At 39.8% G+C, this 23,627-nt stretch overlaps 1 protein-coding gene across 4 annotated transcripts; it reads left to right on the top strand.

The window, feature by feature from the left end:
• The first annotated feature begins 1,620 nt into the window (after positions 1-1,620).
• Positions 1,621-23,627, top strand: snx13 (sorting nexin 13). 4 transcript variants are annotated; one of them, XM_008421757.2, is made up of 25 exons: positions 1,621-1,795; positions 11,805-11,917; positions 12,021-12,123; positions 12,280-12,369; positions 13,880-14,001; positions 14,085-14,203; positions 14,589-14,693; positions 14,814-14,902; positions 15,094-15,177; positions 15,270-15,408; positions 15,545-15,633; positions 16,837-16,936; positions 17,294-17,487; positions 17,636-17,740; positions 17,826-17,996; positions 18,137-18,206; positions 18,690-18,868; positions 18,970-19,077; positions 19,540-19,650; positions 19,773-19,934; positions 20,454-20,525; positions 20,621-20,766; positions 20,859-20,927; positions 21,008-21,120; positions 21,271-23,627. In XM_008421757.2, exons 1-25 carry the CDS (start codon positions 1,784-1,786, stop codon positions 21,504-21,506), a joined length of 2,901 nt encoding a protein of 966 aa, XP_008419979.1. In that variant the 5' UTR covers positions 1,621-1,783; the 3' UTR covers positions 21,507-23,627. The 4 variants fall into 4 exon arrangements, with proteins under 4 accessions (XP_008419979.1, XP_008419977.1, XP_008419978.1 ...); XM_008421755.2 differs by lacking the exon at positions 1,621-1,795 and adding an exon at positions 2,029-2,157; XM_008421756.2 differs by lacking the exon at positions 1,621-1,795 and adding an exon at positions 2,030-2,157 and having other exon boundaries at positions 18,726-18,868.

Genomic DNA, 23,627 nt, shown 5'->3' with positions numbered 1-23,627 from the left:
AGAACAGTCATGCAAGATCCATGAAACATGAGAGATGAGCGACTCTTTCCTTTGTGTGAATCTGGACATTAAACGAATGGACAGCTTTTTGTGTGCGCTGCGCTCTATTGTCCATGCTGGAGGCAGAGGACTTATATTTCTTCTGCCGTTGCTGCAGTGTGGCTTGGCTCAGACTCTCTCAGCTATAAAACAGGTACAAATGCCAACGACAACATTATTAATCTCTGTTGCAGCTATCAATATTTTTCAATGGTCTTGTTCTCCACCTCTTTATGTCGAGTTTCTGTTCATTCTTGTACGAGAGGCAGTTTAAAGCGTAGCTCAGCTTCAAGAAGGCCCTCCGGGTCAATAGATTACGCATTAAGATCAGGATTGTATTGCATTCCCTGGTGAACCAAATAATCCAACTGGAAATATTTTGTTTGTTCTCTCAGAAGAAATGTAGACTTTCAAGCTTTTTGTCAGTTTTGCTAAATTGTACATAAAGAGAAAAATGTGTCTTGTTTTAAGGATTTAGTTGAATCTAAAACATTTTGATAATGTGGCTGAAAAACAAATCCAGAACCTCATTTCTGCATCACCATGCTAACATATGATGTTTTATGCTATGTTAGGAATGTATCTATGCAAATGAGCAATGACCTGTTTTTTTTTTGTCATTTTTAGTTGCTACTTTGAAAAACAACAACAACAACATAAACACATTAAAAACTGCAATTGGCTAATGTTCCAGTGAGTCCAAACCCAAATTCTGTATGTAAGAATTTACATACAGAATTTGTATGTAGACCATTGCCGGCTCTAAAAGTCATTTGGTTTACAGTATTTATTATCAATTACCCTAAAGTACCACCATAATAAGTTTTAGACAGACACAAAACAATTTTTTTCAGCTTGCATAGATTATAGTTTATGATTTTCTTTATTTAAAGAGCAATGAGCAAATCATACTTTGGGAAATTGGCTTTATTGGATTAACGAGCCCTCCTCTATGTGTGTTAAGTAAAAAAAAAAAACTTAAAACAATAACTCTTTTTACACATAAATATGGATCAAAGGCTGCTTATTTGAAAAGGTGCATTTTTGAAGTGATACAAGGCATAACATTTATATTATATTTACATTTCATTGTAACATGGGCGCAGTAACAATAGGTTTTTATTTAATTTCTTAACCCTTTAATCAAAAATATACTAGGTTGAGAATTACTGGATGGTGAAATTATTTCAACATACACTATTGCAATATTGTATACATAAACAAATTATGATGCACTAAGAATAGAGCAAAACAAATTCCTACACAGAGTAGATGCATGTAAGCAAATATATAAGCCATAAAAAGATAATAGTGTATGAGTCAGGGAGCAGAGTACAAATCTTAATTCAAATCCCAAAATAGGGCTTGCAAACAGTTTTATATGGTTTCGGTTATAGTTTGACTCTGTGCGTACATAACTTGCCAAACAATATATAGATTTGAATTATTCCAGCAATGATACAATGTATTTCTGTGACCAAGTATAACTTCATTAGTGTTTTTTATTTAGGTCAGTCATGATTAGCGATGCTTTCTGCGTCATCGTCTCCTAGCCAATGGCGCAGCGACGTCCTGAGACGACGCTCCAAAGACGTAAACCTTGCCAACATGGCGACGCTCCGAAGAGAGTACGGAGGTTTGGAGTAACGACCGCTTTCTAGCTGCGAAAAATAACCTCAACGCCGGCTAATACGATGTGGTGGGGTTAGCCGGAGCCACGACGCGCACAGCTTTTTTTTAGAACATGTTTGCAGAGGTAAGGTGGCGCCGGTGAAACTAAGGCGTGTGTCGTTACTGTAGTTTGTTTTTAAGCGGTGTATATGGCTGGTTAGCTCGGAGCGGCTAGCGCCTCGGCGTCAGTCCCCCCGCAGGTAAACACAGAGCCCGGGCAGACATGGAGAGAACGGCACGCTGGTCTTCCAGAGAGGCTGTCAGCTATAAGTGGCTGTCAACCACGGATTACACAGATAACTCTGCGTTAATTCAAAAGGCTTAAGATATCCGTCCTGTCAACACTGCGCTGGAATTAGCTGGACACAGGCAATGTCGGTAATATGCGTTTAGATTATGTTTAAGGTCCCTCTTCAGCAAATTTCTACATTTCTACAGCAGACACAGGTGAGCTAGGCGTTAGCTGTGTTGCAATTCTTGGAAAGCTTAAAAGAAAGTCAGTTTGTTGCTGAACAAACTCTGGTTATAATACATGTTGTCGGTAAATTATTGTTGACATTTGTACGTTTATCTTGGAGGAATGATTGCTTGATTGGAATCCATTAAAATGTATTTATTAGTTAAAAGAAAATGGCCTAAAATAGAGAATGTCTTGAAAGTTTTCAAGTGACGTGAGTGAGCTGTTGTTCAGTAAGTGTCGAGATTTTTCTGCCTGACGTGTAATTACATGTGTTTTGCTGCAATTCTCACATGATCCACACTCGTTCTCGACCTGGGAGATACCAGAAAAAGAAAAAAACAAAACACTAAAGTTGTAGGTGATGGCATGTGCAGGTATTCAAACCAATTCAGTCCTTCCTGTGTCTACCTGGCGCTGCTTTTGGTAGTTTAATGAATAAGTTAGGTGTTAAACTTTATCTCCAAGGCTTAGATGTTGCAGACATAGTTTTGTCAGTGGCTTTTTACAGCTGGCTAAACCTCATTAAGCCGCCTTAATCAAAAGCTTGCTCGACATTGAGGCCAGTTTGCCGTCACATCAGGCCTACTTTTCAAATGGCAGGCCTGCCTTTCTCCTAATTTAAGGTTGGGTAGCCTGCTAGACAACCTGGACACTTCCAAGGAGGAAAAGGCCTGATCAGACTTGTTTTTATGTATTCACAAGAGTGGCTATGCCATGCAGAAGCTAAATGTGGGTGCTGTGTTTAGGCAAGGGTGAGATTTTCACAATATAAGCTTAAAAAGTAAATATGCAGACACTTATATTAAAATGTATAACATAATCAATTTTTTAGTAGCTGTTTTTTTTTCTTGTTTATTGTAGCTTGCCAAATAAACTTTTTAAAAAGCACAATAAGATATAGTAAGTTTTAATGTCAGTGATATGCGTTGTGGTTTCCCATCCATCCAGAATTTTTTGCAACTGGAAATCAATTTCAGATAACCTAAATTGTCTCCCTTATAAGTCAGCGAAAAAACAGTAGCCTTCTTTCAGCCAGCTGACCGGCAGCAACAAGTGGTAGAGAAGTATCTCTTTGCTCTACATTTACTTTATGTGGCCTGTCATTAAATAGACTTTAAACTATAACAGCAAGACGATGGAAAGCATTTACAATTTTGAGATATTAACTTTTTAAAACCTTAAAACCTCTTACCATGTGCCAAAATAAACCTTGTCACTTGGCAAAGACACGTCAGATAAGTGCTTACAATGTGTGCCGTGATGCAATTATTTTTATCTAACACATAAAAGCTATAATTTTCCAACAGCTGCTGTAACTAATTCATCATCGCAGTTGTGATCAAATTATTTGTAACATTTATTTGAACAAAGCAAAAATGTAGAATTAACAACCACTACTTTTTGTAATAACTTGCAAGTAAATGTGCTTGTTGTGCAGACTGCCATCGATTTTTGAAAAACATCAAGAGAACCAGGTAGAACAAAATGGACATGACACATAGTTTGGAAAATATCTCACTTACTGTCTGTAATGCATGTACAAGTACTGGTGGGAAAAAAAAAGTTCTTTCTGTATAATGAAAGAAAACGTACATTTCTCTTATTTAATTAAAGACAAGCATCTCCACTTTTATGAGGCATATACAATTGATTTGTAATTGTTGATGTTTTTCAGTTCACGTTAAGAAAAGATTGTGAATTAAGTATGGGGAATCTGCCAGTTTTTTTTTTTTTTTTCTGAAATAAAAGCTTAACTGAAAATGTGTTGCTTAGACTGAAACTAAAGCTTTAATGTAGACCTTAATTAGCTCACAGCTGGCTTATTGACAGCTTCCACCAAAACCACTAAATCCACACAACTTATAACATTTAAAGCGTTCTGAAACTCTATCAAAAATTCGGACAAAATCTTTTGCGGTAGTGTACTGATGGTCTGAATGTTCTCATTTTGAAGCCCCGCAGCAAACTATGGGGTCACATGATTTATTAAAGATGTGTGTTGGTGCCACAATGTTGTGTTTGAAGAGTTTAATGATGCTGTGAGCCTTATGAGTCCGTCCCTCCTCTGTGGTCTCTTAAAGACCCCAAACTGCCTGCTGAGGCACATAATAATAATTAAAAAAAAACATAAGTAACACCATCTTCTCTATATTTTTTTATTTATATTTCACCAAGGTCAAAGATATTATTCCCTCACAGAAGTGCGTAACCGGTATATCTGTAATTCTTGTCTTTAGTATCTCCTCCCTCATGCTGAAAGCCGTGGGATTTTCTTTTGGTCCAGAAAGTTGTCATTCTGTAACTAATACATTGATTTATTGAACTGCAGAACTAGAACCTACTCCGACTAGATTGTTTGTGTGTTTTTTATAGTACATTTTCTTTCAGCTGCCTCCTGCTACTGATCGTCAACCAGACAAACGTTTGAATTCTTTGACGACCATCCTTGCAGGTTGCTCCTTTAGTTTTTAGAACCAAGTTCAGTGATATGTTTCAATGGCCATTGCAATTTTTTTAATTTTGTATTTTTTTTACCTTCAAAACAACCACTGCTTTTTAATTTTAAGTTGAAGATGGATAGTAATATCTATTTGTTTTACTAGTTGTTTTGCATGTCACGTTCTTGGACTGTGTTCAGTGGTTTCACTTTCAAAGTCGCACGCATCTGTCTACCTGGATAGATTTTTGGAGTAAACCCAGTCTGAGTCCTGCTTTTCCTGAGACTCTGTTATTTCTATTCTTATTCGACGACTTAGTTGTGAAAGACACGACATTTGAAGATCTGAAGATAGATGTTTTGATGCACCTTCCTAGTGTTTTAGTGTGTGAGAACATATCTGCAATTGAGTGCTGAAGTTTATTTATAGATCTACCTCTGTTATAGTCTCTTAAAGCTTATTATAACAACTTCAACTCTTCTCGAAAGTCTTCTACTGCTTTTAGGAGTTTGGTGATTTTTGGCCATTATTCTAGAAACCTGTTTGTGATTCAAGACATGAATGTTGGACATGAAGCACTAACTCCTTCAGTCTCTGCTTTGACCTATTGCAAAGGTGTTGTATTGGGTTGAGGTCAGGACTTTGTACAAAGTGAGAAGCATTAAGTTGTCCTTAATGTCTTGCTATGGTGACACTTTGAATTCCTTTTTCTGCACCTAGTAGGGCACAGGTGTCAAACTCCAGTCCTCAAGGGCCACCGCCCTGCAACTTTTAGGTGTGCCTCAGCTGCACCACATCTGAATAGAATAATTAGGTAATTAGCAAGGCTCTGGAGAACTTATCTGCACAAGGAGGAGGTAATTAAGCCATTTCATTCCAGTGTTTTGTACCTGTGGCACATATAAAAACTGCAAGTCAGCCACCCTTGAGGACTGGAGTTTGACACCCCTGTAGCATGGTGAGTCCAACTCCTTAAAAACTGACCCACACCATAATCCTCTCTGCATCAAACTTTGCACATGACATAATAGTCAGTTAAGTGCCAAACCTCGACTCATCCAATTGATTACCAGACATGCTTAATTATCCCAGTGCAAACAACTCCACCTCACTAGTGCACTAGTAACATGCTTTTCACCACTGAATCCTACACTTCAGTGATGTAAGAGACCCATTCTTGGCCATTGATGCCAATTTTATGAAGCTCTGATTGGAGCTTCATGGGATGCAATTTCAAACTGGTTACCATAAAGAGCATATCTCTATTCATATCCAGTTAAGTAGAATCCATATCGGTCGAAATTCAGTTTATATAATTCAAATACAATCCGTCCATATCATCGGATTCAATTGTAAACCGTAAAAATATCTGTGAAGATAAAAACATCGCCTGAAGAGAAGCAGTTCTGTGGGAGATGAAAGTGACATTCAGGGATGAATCACAGGTCTACTTTTGGCGAAGAGAGGAGATGAGTTGGGGACTTTTGTTTGGCGCAGGATGAATAACACACACGCAGAAAACCGGCTAAAGGAAACATTTCCAAATACACTGATGAAGATGGGTGTTTCTTCTCCGGTAATAGCAGTTGTTGCATCAGTTGCATTTGCGTGAGTGTTGAAATAATTTTTAAAAAATAGTATGTAATTATATAAAAAAATAAAAATAAGTGCATTTTCAGGAGTCAAATCGAATTTGCCAAAGATTAAAATGTTTGTTCTGTAGAAACAAACTGGTTTTCTGGTCACTTTCAGATGATGAAATACCCTGCTGGAGATTTTTAGCTGGCCTGTGCAGGAAAAACTAAAAAAGAAGTTTAAGGCTAAACAAATCAGTTGGATTTCATCAGAGCTGTTTTGTTGCAAGTAAAAGTATTACGTCCCCAAAGTTTAGTCATAAGTGTGTTGTTCCTTTTCAATATGAGGAAATCATCTACTGTTCATGTTCAGCTGAAGTTTTTTAAGCTGCAGATTGACAAGATGTCTACAGCTAAATGGAACATTTTCAAAACGAGTTAAACATTTACAAGAGTTGTCAGAATATTTGTAAAACAATTTTCGTTTTTTGTGTCAGCAGGACCGTGAAACTGCCTCGTTTTCTTTTAGAAATTTGGTGATTTATTTATTTTTTGTTGTTGTGAGGGTCGTTTTTGGGTCGCACCAACATAAGTGTGACAGTCACCCTGTCACACTTCTTCTTCCTCTCGAGTACTACCTGAGGCTTTTCCACAGGCAGAGTTCGGTGACCTAAGGCAACCTTTAACCCAATCACTGGTCAGAGTTGCAGCTATTTGTGGACTCACACGAGTCACATAAATAGAAATCCGCCATTAAATAGACAGTCTCTTACGTGTATCTATTTATGTACAGATATAAATGGATGGGTTTGAATTTACACCGAATGAATTACAAAGTAGTCCTGAGGTAGTAATTAGAGGATTTGAATTCCAATAATTAATAGAAATTGTTAAATTACTATGGTATTCATTTGCAAATGGCTGTTTTGTTTTATCCTTATGAATTTGTAGTTATAGAAAATGACATTATTCATCATATTATGGTATAGATTTATGTAATTTTGATTTAATGGTGTAATGAGAACTGTTTTGCAGTTATTGTAAGAAACTTTGTTCAAACTGCATATCCATTGAAATATTGGCACTTTTTTGTCTGTGTGTGTTTTTAAACATGAGTTACGTTAGGATTTGGCCTGATATTGTGTTTTGTGTGTGTGTGTGTATGTCCTGATGGGCCCTGGGTGTTAATCTCCGGAACAGGTGCTTCATGTTTAAAACCTTGTGTAAGCTTTAATGACTCAGGAGTATCAGCTACCTTCTCTGCCGTCAGAGTCCAGCCTCCTCAGTCAGTCTCGTCTCACAACACTTCTGACATTTCAGTGCTGTCCAAAGCAACAGAGCTGATTTCTGTTTGATTCAGTTTTTTTTATAATTAAAAACAAAATCTGCAGAGGAAAACATGGCCTAGATGTTTTCAGTCCGCCTGACCACCTTTAGTTATAATTTTATCAAAAGGTTTTTTGAGGGTTGTCTCTATCACTTTTGCACATTTATGCCTGTTTTTTCAAAATAATTCAAGCACAGTCAGATATGATGGAGAACATTTGTAAATATGTTCTCCATCATCATCATAAAGCTGAGCCATAGAAATTGAGTCAGTTATGTCTGGAATTTGACTGGGCCATTCTAACACATGAATCTGCTTCGATTTAACACATCCTATTATTACTTTTGCAAAACACTGCTTATATCCAATTGCAGAAGGAGGAATACTGATGCTACTTTATTGCAGAAAGCAAAAAAGAAAAAATCTGGCAACCATCACTATATTTGGTCTAAACATTGTTTGGAATGTTGTTTACAGATAATTTGCTAGCACTAGCTGGCTTCCTCGTGTTCTGAAAACCTACTTATCAATCCTGTCTTTAGCTTCTCACAACACTGTGGTTGTATCTGCAAAGAATCATTCGTCAGCTTTGCCGTTTCAGGTTAATGTGGCCAACAGTTGAATAAAGGCCTTTTTATGAAAAGGAACAGCAGATAATTGTTTTTCTGTATTATTTGGGGCAGACTCTTTGAATTTGGCTTCTGATTGGCTGTTCAGAAAAATCCATATGATTGTGTATTTAAATAAGAGTGCCAGACTGACCTTCCTCCAAGATGAACTATATTACAACTGCAGTATTTCATTTTTGTAGGTACTCGCAATCTAAATATACTTTTTGCTTAACATTATGGAATATGTCTCTCTTTGCTGGATGTAGATTTATGTTGTGTTGTAATTTTAGAGATGTTCAACACTGTAATTTCCAATTTGATATAAACTATGGTGGATAACTCTGTCTTCTGGTTCAGTAAAACATCAAACTGGTGTTTAGTTCATATACTAGTTTACACTCTTGTAGATGTGCATTTGACTTTTGGAAGTGCAATGTGATTTGTTTAATGAGCTTAAGGTTTTCTCCAGGTCATTTCTTTTAGCACAACACAAATATAAATGAACAAGAAAAAAATAAAATGAAGTTTAAACAAAGGTAAGGATGTCAAACATATTTTTAACAGAGTTTTGAGCTGAATGGTAAAAGCACTCATTCATACCTTGTGTTCCAATTGACATTGAGGACAAAACCTACCTTGTTATCTCAGCACGATATATAAATGGGTTGTAGATTGTATTTTTTTATTTTATCAGCATCCCCCAAAATTGTGTCACTCTGTTTGTGCTTGCTAATTTTGTTGAAAGTATGGCAAAATGATGATTGTTGGAACGGTATAAAGTCGTGTGGGTGTACAAACCAGTCAGCATCTGTCATCTCCTGATGACAAAGCACTACCTTTCTGCTTCCTGTATCAATTCCGGTTTTTGCTCAAACATCCTAATACTTGAAGATTAAAACAATCAGTTCTGTTATCTGTAGAATAAAGATTATGTAGAAAGAAACGCAGAACGTAGTTGACACAGGAACAAACAGTCGCTTATCCCTGGGCTGTTAACTGCCCTGGTTGTGTTACCCAGAAATTTTGTTCACAATTGTTTCATTTAGTCTAATTACAGTAAATGACGATGAACAATAATCGTTCTCGGTGGATTCCTGTAATATTTGTAGTCATAAAGGACAGAGTTGAAGAGCTTGCTTTTAGTACCACTTCCTGTTGGTTTATATGTCGATTTAAAAAAAAAAAAAGTCAGATTAAGATACGCCCATCTCATCCCACATAACATTCTGTTACAACATACCATTGTGCGCTGCTCAGTCATCTCCACCTTCCCTTTGCTGTGGCCCATACGTGTTCTACTGCACTTCCTCGTGTGTTCAAACGGCACTAATAGATTTCTCTCAGTGGCTCCTGGTCTGACTCGGAGAAAATCAATGCTGGGCTTCTCCTCTTAAAACTTTATGGCACAAAGCCATTTGGGTGGAAGTGTTTACAGCTGGGTTTTCTTCAACTTTTCCGCTGCCCCTGCTGATGACCGTAAGCACTTGTTTATCTGTGTCTGTGTCCTTCTCAAGTGTTTGTTCACTTGTTCTTAAAGTAATATTCCAAAATATTTTTTCTTTGGTGCAAAATATTGAAAAGAAGTTCATGGTGGTTGGATGAGGCCTTTGAATGTAGAGATGTGACTTTTTTTGCCCAAATAAATGGCACACATAGACATATTTGACTCTTGTCTAATTTTATGGCTATAGTCTATTCAGTCACTTTGACCAATGGATCCATAAAGAACAATTATGCAAAAGTGAAGTCTGAATCAATGGTTGCTTTTGCTTTCATAGCCTGATGCTACATGTCTGTCTGAAAGGCCTTTTGTATTATAAAGGGACTTCAGCATCCAGCTGAAATGTGGTTCTCAGACTTTCTTAACCTCCTTGACCACTCCCAGAAAGGAAGTAACATTATTGTGAGAGAGATATTTATGTTCTATTCTTGTAGTTCTCCCTTTCCATCGAGGTTCATCTTACAAGTTCATTTGGTTTCCTTCTAAATGATGCTAGCAGTGTGGCTAACAACCTCGGGTAGCTTGCTCATGTTTTCATTTCAGAACCCTCCGGTCTATTTTAAGATGATCAAAGTTTGTCACAAGTTAAAAATTCTTCAAATAGCGCTGCATTGCGTTGCTTGAGATGTAATTGTAATGTTTTTGGTCAGTCTGGTTTCTCTTCCCAGCTTTGTTCCTTGTGACTTTATGACTTGTGATGCAGCCAGTAGTCTTAACAAGTTCAGTCTTTTTGTACAAAATAAAAAAAAAAAATGTCCAAAATTGTCGAATTTCCAGTGAAATGTCTTGACATCCAGCAGCACTCTCTTCTGTTAATTTATGCTGTGAAAATTATTATATGCCTAGTAAATACATTCCAATCCAGATCACCCTGTTTTTAAAGAATAGTTTTCCTTCAGCACGGAGATATTTTCAACCATAGCGCACAGCAGCAATTTATCTGGCCCGTGGTTCTAAACGTGACACAGCTGGCAGCTTATATTATGGGTGTCATTCGACGGGCCGTAGCCGACTTCCAGAACAATGTCCTGAGGAAGCTGCGTGTGCTCCTGTCGGGTCCATCAGCCTAGCTTCTTATCTGGAAAATGTAGGTCAGGTGAAGATCATCGCCGCTGATCGTCATGTCGGCCAGTGACTCTGTGCGGCTTCACACTCAGACAGAGAGAGAAAGCCTTTGCAGGTTAAAATTTAACAGGTATTTTACTTTCCGGCGATTCAATGCGAGTCCAAGCAAGTGTCCTTCCTTCCTTTATGTAACAATATCCTGTGATCATGTGTTTCCCAAGGATAACTTAACAAAAAAAAAAAGCAGCTATGTTTACTGGTGGTAAAGTTTTGTTTCATGTGCTGGGTGCTCCAACAATCCCGAGGAGTGATGTCCTGGAGCAAGTGGTAGAGATATTGGTTAAAAACCAGAACTTTGTTTCCTGGAATGACAATAACAGGAAAAAGATTGGAAGTCACACACATAATCACATGTTTTCTTTTTTTTGTTTGTTTTTTTCTGCTTCTCCCAAACAGTGCAAACAATACAAATTCTCATACACAGTAAATAGAAATATTGACTTTTTATCATATTTTTCTTGATAAGTTAAAATATTTGTTGAGCAGCTTACTTTGATCTCAATGAAACAAGAGAGGACTTGTGCTCCACTGTCTGCTCCAAAACTGTCTCGTTGTAATAAACAGAATCAGCTCAGCGATCGTATCGTCCACGAGATGGACTGAAATATGTCGACATCACATGTTTTGAGATTTTCCGCTATATTAGCAAAGGTGCAAGTCAATTCTAAACATTACATAGCATTTGTGCGAAACAAATGCTATGCCTAAGAAAGAATGCATGAATGAATCATCAGTTATTGAAAGAAATTGAATTAAAAAAAGTCAAAATTTTCTTCCACAGGAAAAGCAACTCAAGCAATTATGTTGAGTTGTTAAAGATACAACTTCAAAACTCTTCCTCTTTAAGCACAATACTTCAAAACAATGTTTGGTGTTGGACGATTCCTTTAGCGAGTCATGATTGGTTTGAGTGTTCACTATTTTATATGACGCTGTCAAGACTGGATTAAACAGGGGTGCCCAAAATGTGATTGGAAACAGTCTAGTTTGGCTTCTTACCTATTTAAGCGCAAGCAAGTGGAAAGTGTTAATAATTTTTGTTCCTTTCTGTCTTTTAGGCCAGTCTGTCCATCTGGGGATGGGGGGGTCTTGGAGTTGTGCTGTTCTTTGTAACCTTTGGACCTTTTGCCATATTCTACCTGGCCTTCTATATCTTTTGCTTCATTGGAGGGTGAGTTGCGTGACCTGAATTCTGTTTTAAAACTTTGCAGAAAGTCTCCCTAACATGTGTTTATTTTTAATTTTTTTTGCCTCTGTTGATTTCTGGTTTTCAGTGGCTTTGGAGTCACTTTGCTTTATGGAAAGATAAACTCAGAGAAACACCTGGAAAAATGCGAACACTCTTATTTGCCACCCACACAAATTGGTATACCCAAGGTAAGAACCGTACCATAAACACACCCGCGTGCATATTTTAACCTCTCCTGAACAAACGCATCAATCACTCATTAATCACATTCTTTTGCTGATAAGGCGGGCTGGCCACTTACTTCCTCTCACCTCTCTCTCGTTTGGGCTCCCCAACTCTTTCAGACACTGGATGACATGAAACTGGAGGTAAAGCCAATAAAGATTGACAGGAGACTGACTGGATCCAGTTTCATTGATGAGCCACTACAACAGGTGCGTTGTAGTCTTTCTTTGCATTTCCAGCACCACATCCTGCTAATTTGACACCTGTGTTTGTTTTGTTTCCCCTTTTTATTGCTTTTTCGCGATAACGGTAATGAAACCTGTAACTGTTGGGGAAAGCTTTTACACCCGTCGTTTAAATCAAATCGTAACTTGTTTAAGGGCCTCGGGAGAAGGGGCGTAGCCATCAAACAATGTCAAAGAAAAAAACAAATGATCTTTATTGTTGTTTGTCTTTCAGTAATATTTAAGCTAGTATTCTGAAGCCTTGACATCAACACGTGGCCTTTTCCATCTTTGTGCTCTGAAGGGACTGTTGAATTTAACTAAGAGCTGGACTAAGTGAGCACCCCCATAGAAATACTGAATAGGCGGGAGTCCATTGTGTCGTCTTGATGAGCAATGTGAGCAGTCTGTTTTAAAAAAAAAAAAAAAAGGGCAGCTAAGCAGGAAAAGTTGCCTATCTAACTTCAGATATGCACAACAGGATTTCGAGATTAAATCACACTTCTTCATATTTGTGACTTAGAATAATCTCTTACGCTTTACCAGGCGGAGTCTAATAAAACTAATGATAAGAACAACAAACTAAAAGTAGTTGAATTCATAACTCATAGTGATGCAGCTGCAGCCTGACTAGATAGCTTACATTAAATGAGCATTCATTTGATTTTTTGGGGACAAAAAGGTGTACATGAATATGCAAACTTTGCAGAAAGATCCCCAGTTGGGATTTAAATTCAGGACGTTCTTGCTTTTTTTTTTTTTTTTTTTTTTTTAAATCATTGTTAGCATCTTATTCGGTATATTAGGAAAAAGAGCTGATCCTATTAAAACGTGATGAAAAGGGGAAGTGGACCTTAAAGTTTTGTTTCACCAAAGCAATTAGTAACATGTGCCTCCAGCAAAAAGTAATGACTGTTGCACTGCTGACACATTTTCAGTCGCCTGGTGATTACCTTTGTAAATACAGCAGTGCAGACGGGGAAACTGAACCAAGCAGTTTCTGTTTGGTCATCTTCTCACTTCTTTTCCTTTTTGCACACTGTCCTGTGGTTGCATTACTCGGATTTTGGAAACAAAATTACAGCATGTGGTCCTCAGTTTGTCTCTGACAAGTGCAGACACAGCAGTTAGTGATGGTCAGATGACAATGACTGGACTATCAATGTATCGCTGGGCCTTCCTCCTCCTCACCCCTGGGAATGCATGCCTGGTATTTCAGCTGCATGTGAACCTTGAGATAAATGCAGCCAACGTGTTATCTATTTTGTGCCATTTTTTTTTTTTTTTTAAACGCACTATCTGTGAGAAATCCTGCCCTCTCTGTGCTTCAAAGAGTTGTTAATGTTAATGTCAATCTACTTAATACCCCTCTAGTTTATGTAAGAGTCTTCTAAAGATAGCATAAACAGAGTTAATATACAAATGAATGGTATCGGTGTCTGTGTGTTAAAATCCTCAATTTTTTTCTTTATTTTTTTTTTTGTTTGTTTTGTAGGTGATCCAGTTTGCGCTGAGAGACTATATCCAGTACTGGTATTACACTCTGAGTGAAGATGAGTCCTTTTTGCTGGAGATCAGACAAACGCTGCAGAATGCCCTCATCCAGTTCTCCACGCGGTACTTGGTGCACGTTTGCTGTCTTTCTCAAGGCTGTATTTAAAAATGGTGCTTAACATACCTGTGTGTTTTTGTATCTGAAGGTCCAAAGAGGTGGACTGGCAGCCTTACTTCACCACCCGCCTGGTGGACGACTTCGCCACCCATTTACGTGTCTTTAGAAAAGCCCAGGATCGCCTCGCCGACAGAGAGGACAAGCAGAGTACGGGCGCGCGATCATACCCACTTCCTGTTTTACTCGTTTATTGTGTCTACAGTGGCCTGCCAAATGCATTCTTTAAACTTTTCCCGTTTTTAAAGCGACAAACTTTAATGTCCTTAATTTGAGTTTTATACACAATTGGGAAGTAGAAAGAAAAATTGGCTTTTATTTCTCAATAAGTAAAAATCTGAAATGTTTTTCTTCTATTTGATGTAAGTGATCATCAGTTTTTAAGTGAAGCTACAGATTCTCAATTTGACTTTGTTGTGAACTTTGACTAGATCATTCTAATGCACCAATACAACACGTATGCCTGGCACTGTTAATATAACAAGCATCCAAGAGGCGAATTTAGTGGTTAGTAATAAGAGGAACCTCTTCACAGGAGACATAACGGATGAACTGGTTGACTCATTTTTTGAGGCTGAAGTGGAGATGGAAAGAAAAATTTGCAGAGACGTAGTTTGCACATCCCACCGCGATGAAGAAGGTAAGCGGACTTAAGCCAAACTCTCTCTGAAGGAGTTTTGTCACGAATTATGAATCAATTTCAGGGTTTAATGGCTTTATTTAACTTTGTGTGTGTGTGTGTGTGTGTGTACATTTTCAGGTTTTCTTCGAGACTTGTGTGAGTTGCTTCTGTATTTGTTACTACCTCCTGGAGATTTCCACAACAAAAGCATGAGATACTTCCTGAGGGTGAGTTTACACGTGGATGTTATCTGGTCTTAAGTGCAGGTTGAAGAGAAGAAAGGCAAAACTGTAGTCGCAGATCGAGTCAGCAACCTTTTGCTGGTCATGCTGAATAAGCTGTGGTTCTACAGTGTCTGTGCGGTGGCATTTTTGTAGTGTAATTTCCTGATTGTTCAAGGAAATCCTCTCTTATTTAGGAGGTGCTGGCATACGGAGTGCTACTTCCTCTGATCAACCAGCTGAGTGACCCGGACTATATCAACCAGTTTGTCATCTGGATGGTGAGCGTCCAAACCAAGACACAATCTGAAAACCAGTTTCATTTAGTGCTTCAACAGGAATAAATCCCTTGATGTGACATTTCTGCTTCTAGATTCGGGACTCCAGCTGCAACTATGAAGCCTTCATGAACATCTTGAAGTTGACGGACAAGCCGGCCGAGCTGGAAGCTGTTAAAGACAAGGTGCTGGAGGAGCTGCAGTATCTCCGCTCACTGGACACAGCTGGAGATGGTGGGTTCTCAATTTTTTACACTTGCATCAAGAGACTCCTGATTAACTTGTCATACCAATTGAGTGAGCAGATGAATAAAAACGATGTTGGCTAAGTTACGTCGGTTGCTTTGTTCTTCTGTTTATTCCTCTTTAGACATCAATGTGATCAAAAACCAGATTAACAGTCTTCTGTTTGTGAAGAAGGTGTGTGAGACCAGGATCCAGAGACTACAGTCAGGAAAGGTGGGAAACTGCACCACAGATTCATCTACATCCAGTACTTTGCAAAAGTATTCACACCCCTTGAATATTTGTGCGTGTTTTCACATTACAACTGCAAACATCAGTGGAAAGTGTGTAATTCTGAAGTGGGAGCGAAAAAAGAAAAATGGACATCCGTTAGTCATGCTTTCAATAAATCTGGCCTTGACAGAAGTCAGAAGATGTCCGATATTGCAGTTTGCCACAAACTTTGCCTGGGACACAGCAAACCTGTAGTAGAAGCTGCTTCAATCAAAGTAAAGTTGAACTTTTTACTCTGTAAATCACTTTGTGGCTCAAAACTACCACTACACATCATCCTAAAGTTAGGGATGGGAATCTATTGTATTGTTTACGTTTATCGTGATAAATTTCTTGTCATGAAAAGAATTTAGATTTATAGTTGTCACGATAAATTCCAAGCAACATCCGCATTTTCGGAGTTGTTAGTTTTACCATGTTCTCCACTGTTTGTCAATGAAAACATCAATAAATATAAATGCATTTCATAATAATATGCAGCTAATGTGTGCACACTTAGTCATGTGACTGGTGTCTCAATAAGGATATTACAAATGGGAATGTTTTTCAAGAGTAGGACTGTATTTTTCGGACTATAAGCCGCTACTTTTTTTCCCACGCTGTGAACTATGCGGCGGCTTACAGCCCGGTGTGGCTTTTCTGTTGATTTTTCCTTCAACCACCAGGGGGCTCTTTAGCAGGAAGTGAATCATTGGAAATCAAAATTTGAAATCAAGGAAGAAAGTGCTAATTTTCATTTAGAACAAGCACATGCTAGCAGCAGGCACGACGGAGAAATGTTTTCAAACTAATACCCCCTCATCATGGAAACAACAGGAAGAAGTTCATATGATGCAGCTTTTAAGTTGAGGTTCATGGTCTAGTGATGTTTTTCTTCAGCAGGGAGATATAAAGTGATGGAAGGAGCTAAATACAAGGCAATCTGCTAAAAAAAAAAAGTATTTTTATTCTACTTCATAGTAACACACTACTTTGTGTTTGTCTATCAATTAAATTAAGTTTCTGTATGATGCATTGAGGTTTGTTGTTGTAATGGGACAAAATGTAAATAACTTAAGAGAATAAAATAACGTTTTGCTGTCGTATTTTGGTCTCTGTAGTGTGCGTCATCAGTTTTGCTCATCCTGTCCCTCTCTCATGTAGGAGGTCGATGCCTTGAAGCTGGCAGCCAGTTTTGGCAAGCTGTGCGTTATCCCACTGGATCACATCCTCGTCCACAACATAGCGCTGCAGTTCTTCATGGGTAACTCGCATCACTCGGACGCCAACGTTCACTGTGGTTAATCCAGAACACTTTTGATAACCGTCCTTATAATCCTTGATTTATCCCAGTTTTTAATGTTGTAAGTCCAGCCTGCTCCCTCCTGACCTCACCACAGACTTTAAGAGCTTACTCTGCTTACCGATCAGATTACGATTGCATGTGCGTGTGTGCAGGGAGTCGAGCCAAGTCTCATTAGATCTCGTTTGGAGCAGAGCCACAGACCAAAACACGGCAGCTGAATGTGTTGCTGTGGTGCTCGTGTTCAGGCACTACTGTAATTGAAGATCAATTGCAGAGCCGCGCCATTCAGACAAAGCCACCCGTCCTTTTGTGCAGACTTCATGCAGGCAGCGGGGGCTCAGGCGGAGCTGTTCTTTTGGCTCACCGTGGAGGGATACCGGGTGACAGCTCAGCAGCAGCTGGAGGCGATGGAGAGCTGGCAGAAAGACGGCAAGAAGCAGCCGGGGGCCACCAAGGGCCTGCTGAAGGCGGCTGCCCTGGGGGTCTATGAGCAGTACCTGTCTGACAAGGTAGGGAGTACATGCAGATTTCATACATGTTTTCGCCACATTCGAGCATTTTCTATTGGCTTCATCTAAAAAAAATAAATAAATAAATAGAGGAACACATTTTGAACTCATTGTTCTGATTTTAGTAAAACATAATCTGCTCCAACAGGCGTCTCCCAGGGTGCAGGTGGACAAGGAGTTGGTAATAAAACTGGGAGAGAATCTGCAGAAAGAAGACCCCACACCTGAGATATTTGATGAAGTTCAGAGAAAAGTACTGAAGCTTCGCATCTTGTTTCCGCAGACTGGCTTTTTACAACCGTCTTCCACCTGCTAATGTTTTGTCGACCACACCGCAGGTCTACGAAATGATGCTGCGTGATGAGCGCTTCTACCCGTCCTTCAAGCAGAGTCCTCTGTACGTCCGCATGCTGGCAGAGCTGGACATGCTGAAAGAGCCAAGTTACAGAGGATCTGACGATGGTGATGGAGAGTCCTTCAACGGGTCGCCTACAGGAAGCCTAAACCTGGTAAGAAGCATGATTCCCCTTCTGTTTAGGCTTCATTTTAATTGCTAATATTAGAGGTTCATTGATGGAGATGAACATGAAGTTTTGTTTTTGTTGATTTGTTGCTCTGTTGGTTTATAATGACCTGTGTATGATTTCAGTCACTGGATGACCTCAGCAACTCCTGCCATGATGAATTCCTACAACTACACGCCTTCATATCTGACACGGGTATGTACGCTAGCTTCTCGTAAAGCAGCTTTGTTGTTCTTGGAGTCGATACTACTTTGCAGCAGTTTTGGAAATGTGTGTTTTCAACGACTGAGGAATAAAACTTGCGTGCGGATGTTCTCAGATGCATCTTATCTTTCATGCAGAATGATGTGTGAGTGTGTCCAGTTGGACCCTCTAAGCTCCTTCTAGTTTCTCCCTGCATTTTCTCTAAACATTTCACCTCCAAGTTCTGTTCTTCTCCATGTTTATTTCACTTCATGCTGTGCCAGTATTCTTCATTTCTCTCATTCCATTACCTTCAATGGTTTTTTTTGTTTTCCCTTTTCCTTCTTTCCTTCTTCCTCCTTTTTTATTTCATTTCTACACATTTTTTCCTTCTTTTTCTTTTGCCTGCTTTCCTCTCCCACCTTTTACACCTTTTCAACCCCTGCCTTCATCTTCCAACTCCTCTTATTTGGGATGTTTTCCCGGACGGAGTAGCTGATTCTTTTCTTCCTGGCTTCTGGGGTGCCACAGGGGTTTGCAACGATCATGGTAAGACCTACGCACTTTACGCCATCACCGTGATAAGACGCAACCCAGACGGCAGCGAGGACTGCTGGAAGACGTACCGCCGCTACTCAGACTTCCATGACTTCCATATGCGAATAACAGAGCAGGTGATTAAAATGGATCACTGCAGTGTTTTAAATTTGCAGCTGAAACATTTGTGCTTTTTTTTTTTTTTTCCCTTTACGCAAATGTGGTGAATGTGTTTTAGTTTGAGAACTTGACGTCAATCCTCAAGCTTCCAGGAAAGAAAACCTTCAACAATATGGACAGAGACTTCTTGGAGAAGAGAAAAAAAGACCTCAATGCTTACCTTCAGGTAATTATTAGGGCTCCTTTGCAATTTGGAATAGTCTGGAATACGAGGTTAGTATTTTCCAGATGTGTATAAGTATGAAAAGAGAAAATAAGAGTTATGAAAAAGTGTTTCTTATTCCTAATTTTTAATTTGTGTCCCTACTTCTTCCTTTCCTTTCTTGTTCCATGCCTCTGTTTCTTTCTTCTGTCCTACACCCGTCCTTTCCTTCCCCCCTTGCATCCTGCTCCCCTCCCTTCCCTCATACCTCAATTTGTTCCTCATGTTCTTCTCTCCATGTTTTTTTTCTTCCTTGTGACCTCCCTTCCTTCCATATCTACTTCCTACACATCCATCCAAATTTGGAAAAATCTGACATTTTTATTTTAAAAATATATAGGAACTCTAAATTGCGGACTATGTCAGTGCTCTTTAGTTTCTGTTTATATTGTCGTGTGTAAATGTGTGCTTGTGTGTGTGTTTCAGTTGCTGCTAAACCCAGAGATGGTGAAGGCCTGTCCAACTTTGATTCCCTACGTCTATGACTTCCTAGAAAACAAGGCCTACAGCAAGGGCAAAGGAGAGTTTGCACGAAAGGTCTCTACAATTTTTCACATGAAAATGATTTCATCTGTGTTATTTAATCTGAAAACCATTGCGCGTTGTCTGGTTCTCGAACACTAAATGTCAGTGTTGTGTTTGTGGTGATTCGTCTTCAGATAGACACATTTGTGAATCCTTTGCGGAGCTCCATGAGGAACATGTCCAACGCAGTGAAATCCCTGCCAGACAGTCTGGCTGAGGGAATGAATAAAGTCTCTGACAACATGGGCCGCATGTCAGAAAGACTTGGTCAGGACATCAAACAGAACATATTTAAGGTCAGTAAGACGCTTATTAAGTAAAATATATCATTTGTTCTTATCTTTTAAAGTTCCCAAAGGTGTTAAATTATTTTTTTTTTTTTAAAAAGGAAGGAATACAAGCAAAAAGGAGTAATTTGTTTTCTAAGACAGTAGCTAACAGACTAGTACTCTATTCAGAGATTTAAAAGTATTCTGTGTTGAGCCTAGTCTGCCTGTAATTCACCACTAGCGACAAAAACTATCCTTCAAAACCCTGAAAGACTGGCAACATTTAGGTATGTTTTGACTCCTTCTCCTGTTCTGACCTGAATTGTTACTGTGAAGTGTGATTTTCTTTCCCTCTCCAAAAGTCTACTGCTAGAATGACTGTTTTACTCGTACCTAATTGTTTCATCTGTAATCTAGCTGTAAAAACATTATTTTGAGGACAACATCTGTCACACCACTGAAACTCAGTAATTCCATTCACTGTTGGTTTTCTCACAATGTCGTTTAGTTTTCTAACCTTAGCCTTTTCTATTTTTTTTTTTAAAGGTGCCTCCACTTCTTCCAAAATCCGACATCGACCCAGAACACTGTCGAGTTTCTGCTCAGCTGGACGACAATGTGAGTCTGCAGCTGCTCCGTTTCTATTTGACCTCTTTTTTTTCTTTTTTCAAGATTTCAATTAAAACAGCAAGACCTTTCCCCCGCCTGTCCAGGTGGACGATAACATCCCTCTGCGAGTCATGCTGCTCCTGATGGACGAGGTGTTTGACCTCAAAGAGAAAAACCAGTGGCTGCGCAGGAACATTAAGAACCTGCTGCAGCAGCTCATCAGAGCCACTTACGGCGATACGATCAACCGGTGAGAGACTCGCCCAACATTCAGAGAGATTATAATAAATAATCAACTCCCTAAAGAGTCCAACTGTAACACCTTTTCTTTTGTTTATGAAGGAAAATTGTGGATCATGTCGACTATATGACCTCTCCAGAACAGGTGGCGGAATATGTGAAAAAGTTCAGGTAGCCATTTAATTCCTGATTTGTCCGATTTTTCTTTAAGAGGAATTTTGGAGTAACCGAGTGTTTCCCTACCTGCTCAGGGATTCCTACTGGCCTAATGGGATTCTAGCCGAGACCCCACCGCGCCGGGACAAGTGCATCCGCATGAGGACGCGAGTCGCTGCCAAGACCAGCCTGCTTGGCATCATGCCAGGTGAACACTACAAATACATTTTCACGCTCTTCTGATTTTCTCTTCACGTATAGTACCTTGTAAAAAATAAATAAATAAAAATCCTACCGCTACCGTCACCCTTTGGATCTCAGCCCGCCGTGTCTCTCTGTCTCTTGTTTTTGGCCTCAGACGAGCTGAAGCACATCATCGGCGCGGACACCACGAGGAAGGGCATCCTCCGCGTCTTCGACATGTTTCAGTACCAGCCCATGAACCGGCGCCTAGTCTACGTGTTCCTGGAGGGATTCCTGGAGACCATGTTCCCCCAGTACAAATTCCCCGAGCTGTTCGTCAAGCTGCACTCCCGTTCGCCGCGCATTCAAAGATACAGCCAGAAACTGCAGTCCTCCTCGCTGAAGAGGTGACAGGAAAGCACGGGCGGCGTCGGGACACGGGCCGGCGACAGACGCGCAGAGACTCCAGTGCCGGAAGTGAGGGCGTGTGTGTGAGTGTGTGATGAGGAAGGGAGTTGTTACGCGTGCGATCGCTACCCTTCACCCGCCCTCACACACTCCTGTCGTGGGGGGGGGAAACACTCCTGATCGTTTCCGCTGACACAGAAACCGAAGGGTGAGCAGCTCTGAAAGACAAGTTCTAACACAAATTATATCATTTGCACCAAGAGGCTGAACCTGACAGTCTTCTCTTTTAGTTTCTATATCTTTTTCTTGGTTTTTTTGGGGGGGGACTTTTTACTTTTGTTAAGCTTTACGTTAGCCAGCCAATGCTGCTTTCTTGTGGTTTAGACGAGCAGATGATAAAATACTGCGTTGTTTTTAAACTACGGGACTTAATAGTGCAGACCCACACCTTGCCTTACTTTCCCGCTTCAGTCCTCTTATGTTGTAGAGCCACAGAGCTGTAATCACGCATACCGCCACGCAGACGGCACACGAGCTGCAGAAGCACACATTCTTGTTCCCATTGCAACCAAGCAAATGCCAGAAGCACTGGGTTAAACGGCTGCAGTCCTGCAAATGTGAGCGAACAAGAAAGAGTCGGAACGTTTTGCTCGCTTTTTTTTTATTTTCTTTTTTCCCTGCCACTAGTTTTCCTTCTCCCCAAGGATGGGCCACATCCCCTTTAATGCAACGGTCATAGCCTGTGACAACCAAAGCTCATGCTGTTTGCTTGTGCGTGTGTGTGTGCTCGCTTCTTACTGCTGATCATGCAAAGAAAGAAACCTTTAACGAGCTAAAAGGTGAGGGGAATGTATGTTCCGGTCGGCGTAGGTTTCTGCGCAAGTGTGTGTGTGAGTGTGTTGAGCTGAAAGACGCATCCGTCTTCAGTCAGAAACTGTGCCAGTGTGAGCGAGTGAACCAGCCTTAAATACATAAATACATGAATATATATATACAGTGTATACTGACCAAGAGATGCACGGCAGAGGGAGCTCTCCGTCACGCGATCGGACTTTATGAGAAAATCAAAAGGAGAGACGGAGATATTATCACTTTTATTCTGAGAGGAGAAAAAAAAATCTTTTGATTTGGTGCAATATATTTTTGTGTAATGCATGTGCATTTTGATTCACGGTGTACTGAAAATGGTCATTCGTAATCTTTTTATTAGGAGAAATCATCAAGACGTCGTCTTAACCCCAACAACTTAACATTCCGTTGTTGTAAAAATGTTTATTTTACAGACTTGTTTTATAAGTCTGAGGTTTTTTTTTTGTTGGTTTTTTTTGGGGGGTTTTTAAGTGCAGAATATGTCCACATATCCCATGCTCACTATCACAGAGTATTTGCCGTGGGTATCGATAACGTTAGCAATCAGTGATCGATCAGCTCCTGCACTACAGCTAGTTCAGAGGTGGTCTCGGACTGCTTCTTTTTAACCTCCTAAATGGTGTTTCATGCGTACAAGACTGTCATGCTGAGTGCAGACATCTTCTGACCCGACTGCCTCCACTGCCTGTTTTGTGTGAAGCCCCTCCCCCCCCACCCCCCCTCGACCCGCTAAAATCAGGTCCAGCAAAATCGCAGAAGAGACTGTGGCCAATAGAATCATTGCTAATTAGCACTTACTGTAGCAACTGTGGACGACTGGGCAAGCCCCGGTGGACTCTGATTGGCTGGAGCAAGAAGGATGTGAGGCGTCTCTTTTTAAGGGAGGGGGCATGTCACCTTTAGCTTTCTGCTCAACTCTCCATGCAGGAAGTGTTGGGTTTTTTTTTTTTTTAACCCCCAGTATATATGAATCTATGATACAGAAAATGAGTGCATATCTGTGTACATTATGTGTTAATAGTGTGCCTAAATGTACTGTCAACTCTATTTTCATATTTTTTCTTTATCCAAGAAGAAAAGGAAAAAAAAAAAATCCATCGGAACATCGTGATCATTTTTACGTGACTCAAAAACGCTTTGGGGATTTTAGGGAGTGTTTTGGCATCATACTCAAGAACTTCTCCTGGTGAGCACTTGTGCTCAAATCAGTATAACACTAATAAAAAGGTAACTCGGACTAAAGGAGCCAAATTT

Source organism: Poecilia reticulata, linkage group LG11 (genome assembly GCF_000633615.1).
Source record: "Poecilia reticulata strain Guanapo linkage group LG11, Guppy_female_1.0+MT, whole genome shotgun sequence".
Lineage (NCBI taxonomy): Eukaryota > Metazoa > Chordata > Actinopteri > Cyprinodontiformes > Poeciliidae > Poecilia > Poecilia reticulata.
The sequence above is the reverse complement of the archived record's forward strand: the minus strand, read 5'-3'. Positions and strand labels throughout refer to the sequence as shown.

What these genes read in the sequence shown, in the direction of transcription:
- snx13 (XM_008421755.2), top strand. Translation starts at nt 2,107, where the DNA reads ATGTTTAAGGTCCCTCTTCAGCAAATTTCTACATTTCTACAGCAGACA. An exon ending in CTCATCCAGTTCTCCACGCG is followed by an intron (nt 14,002 to 14,084) that starts GTACTTGGTGCA and finishes TTGTATCTGAAG; the next exon opens with GTCCAAAGAGGTGGACTGGC. An exon ending in AGCGCTGCAGTTCTTCATGG is followed by an intron (nt 16,937 to 17,293) that starts GTAACTCGCATC and finishes CCTTTTGTGCAG; the next exon opens with ACTTCATGCAGGCAGCGGGG.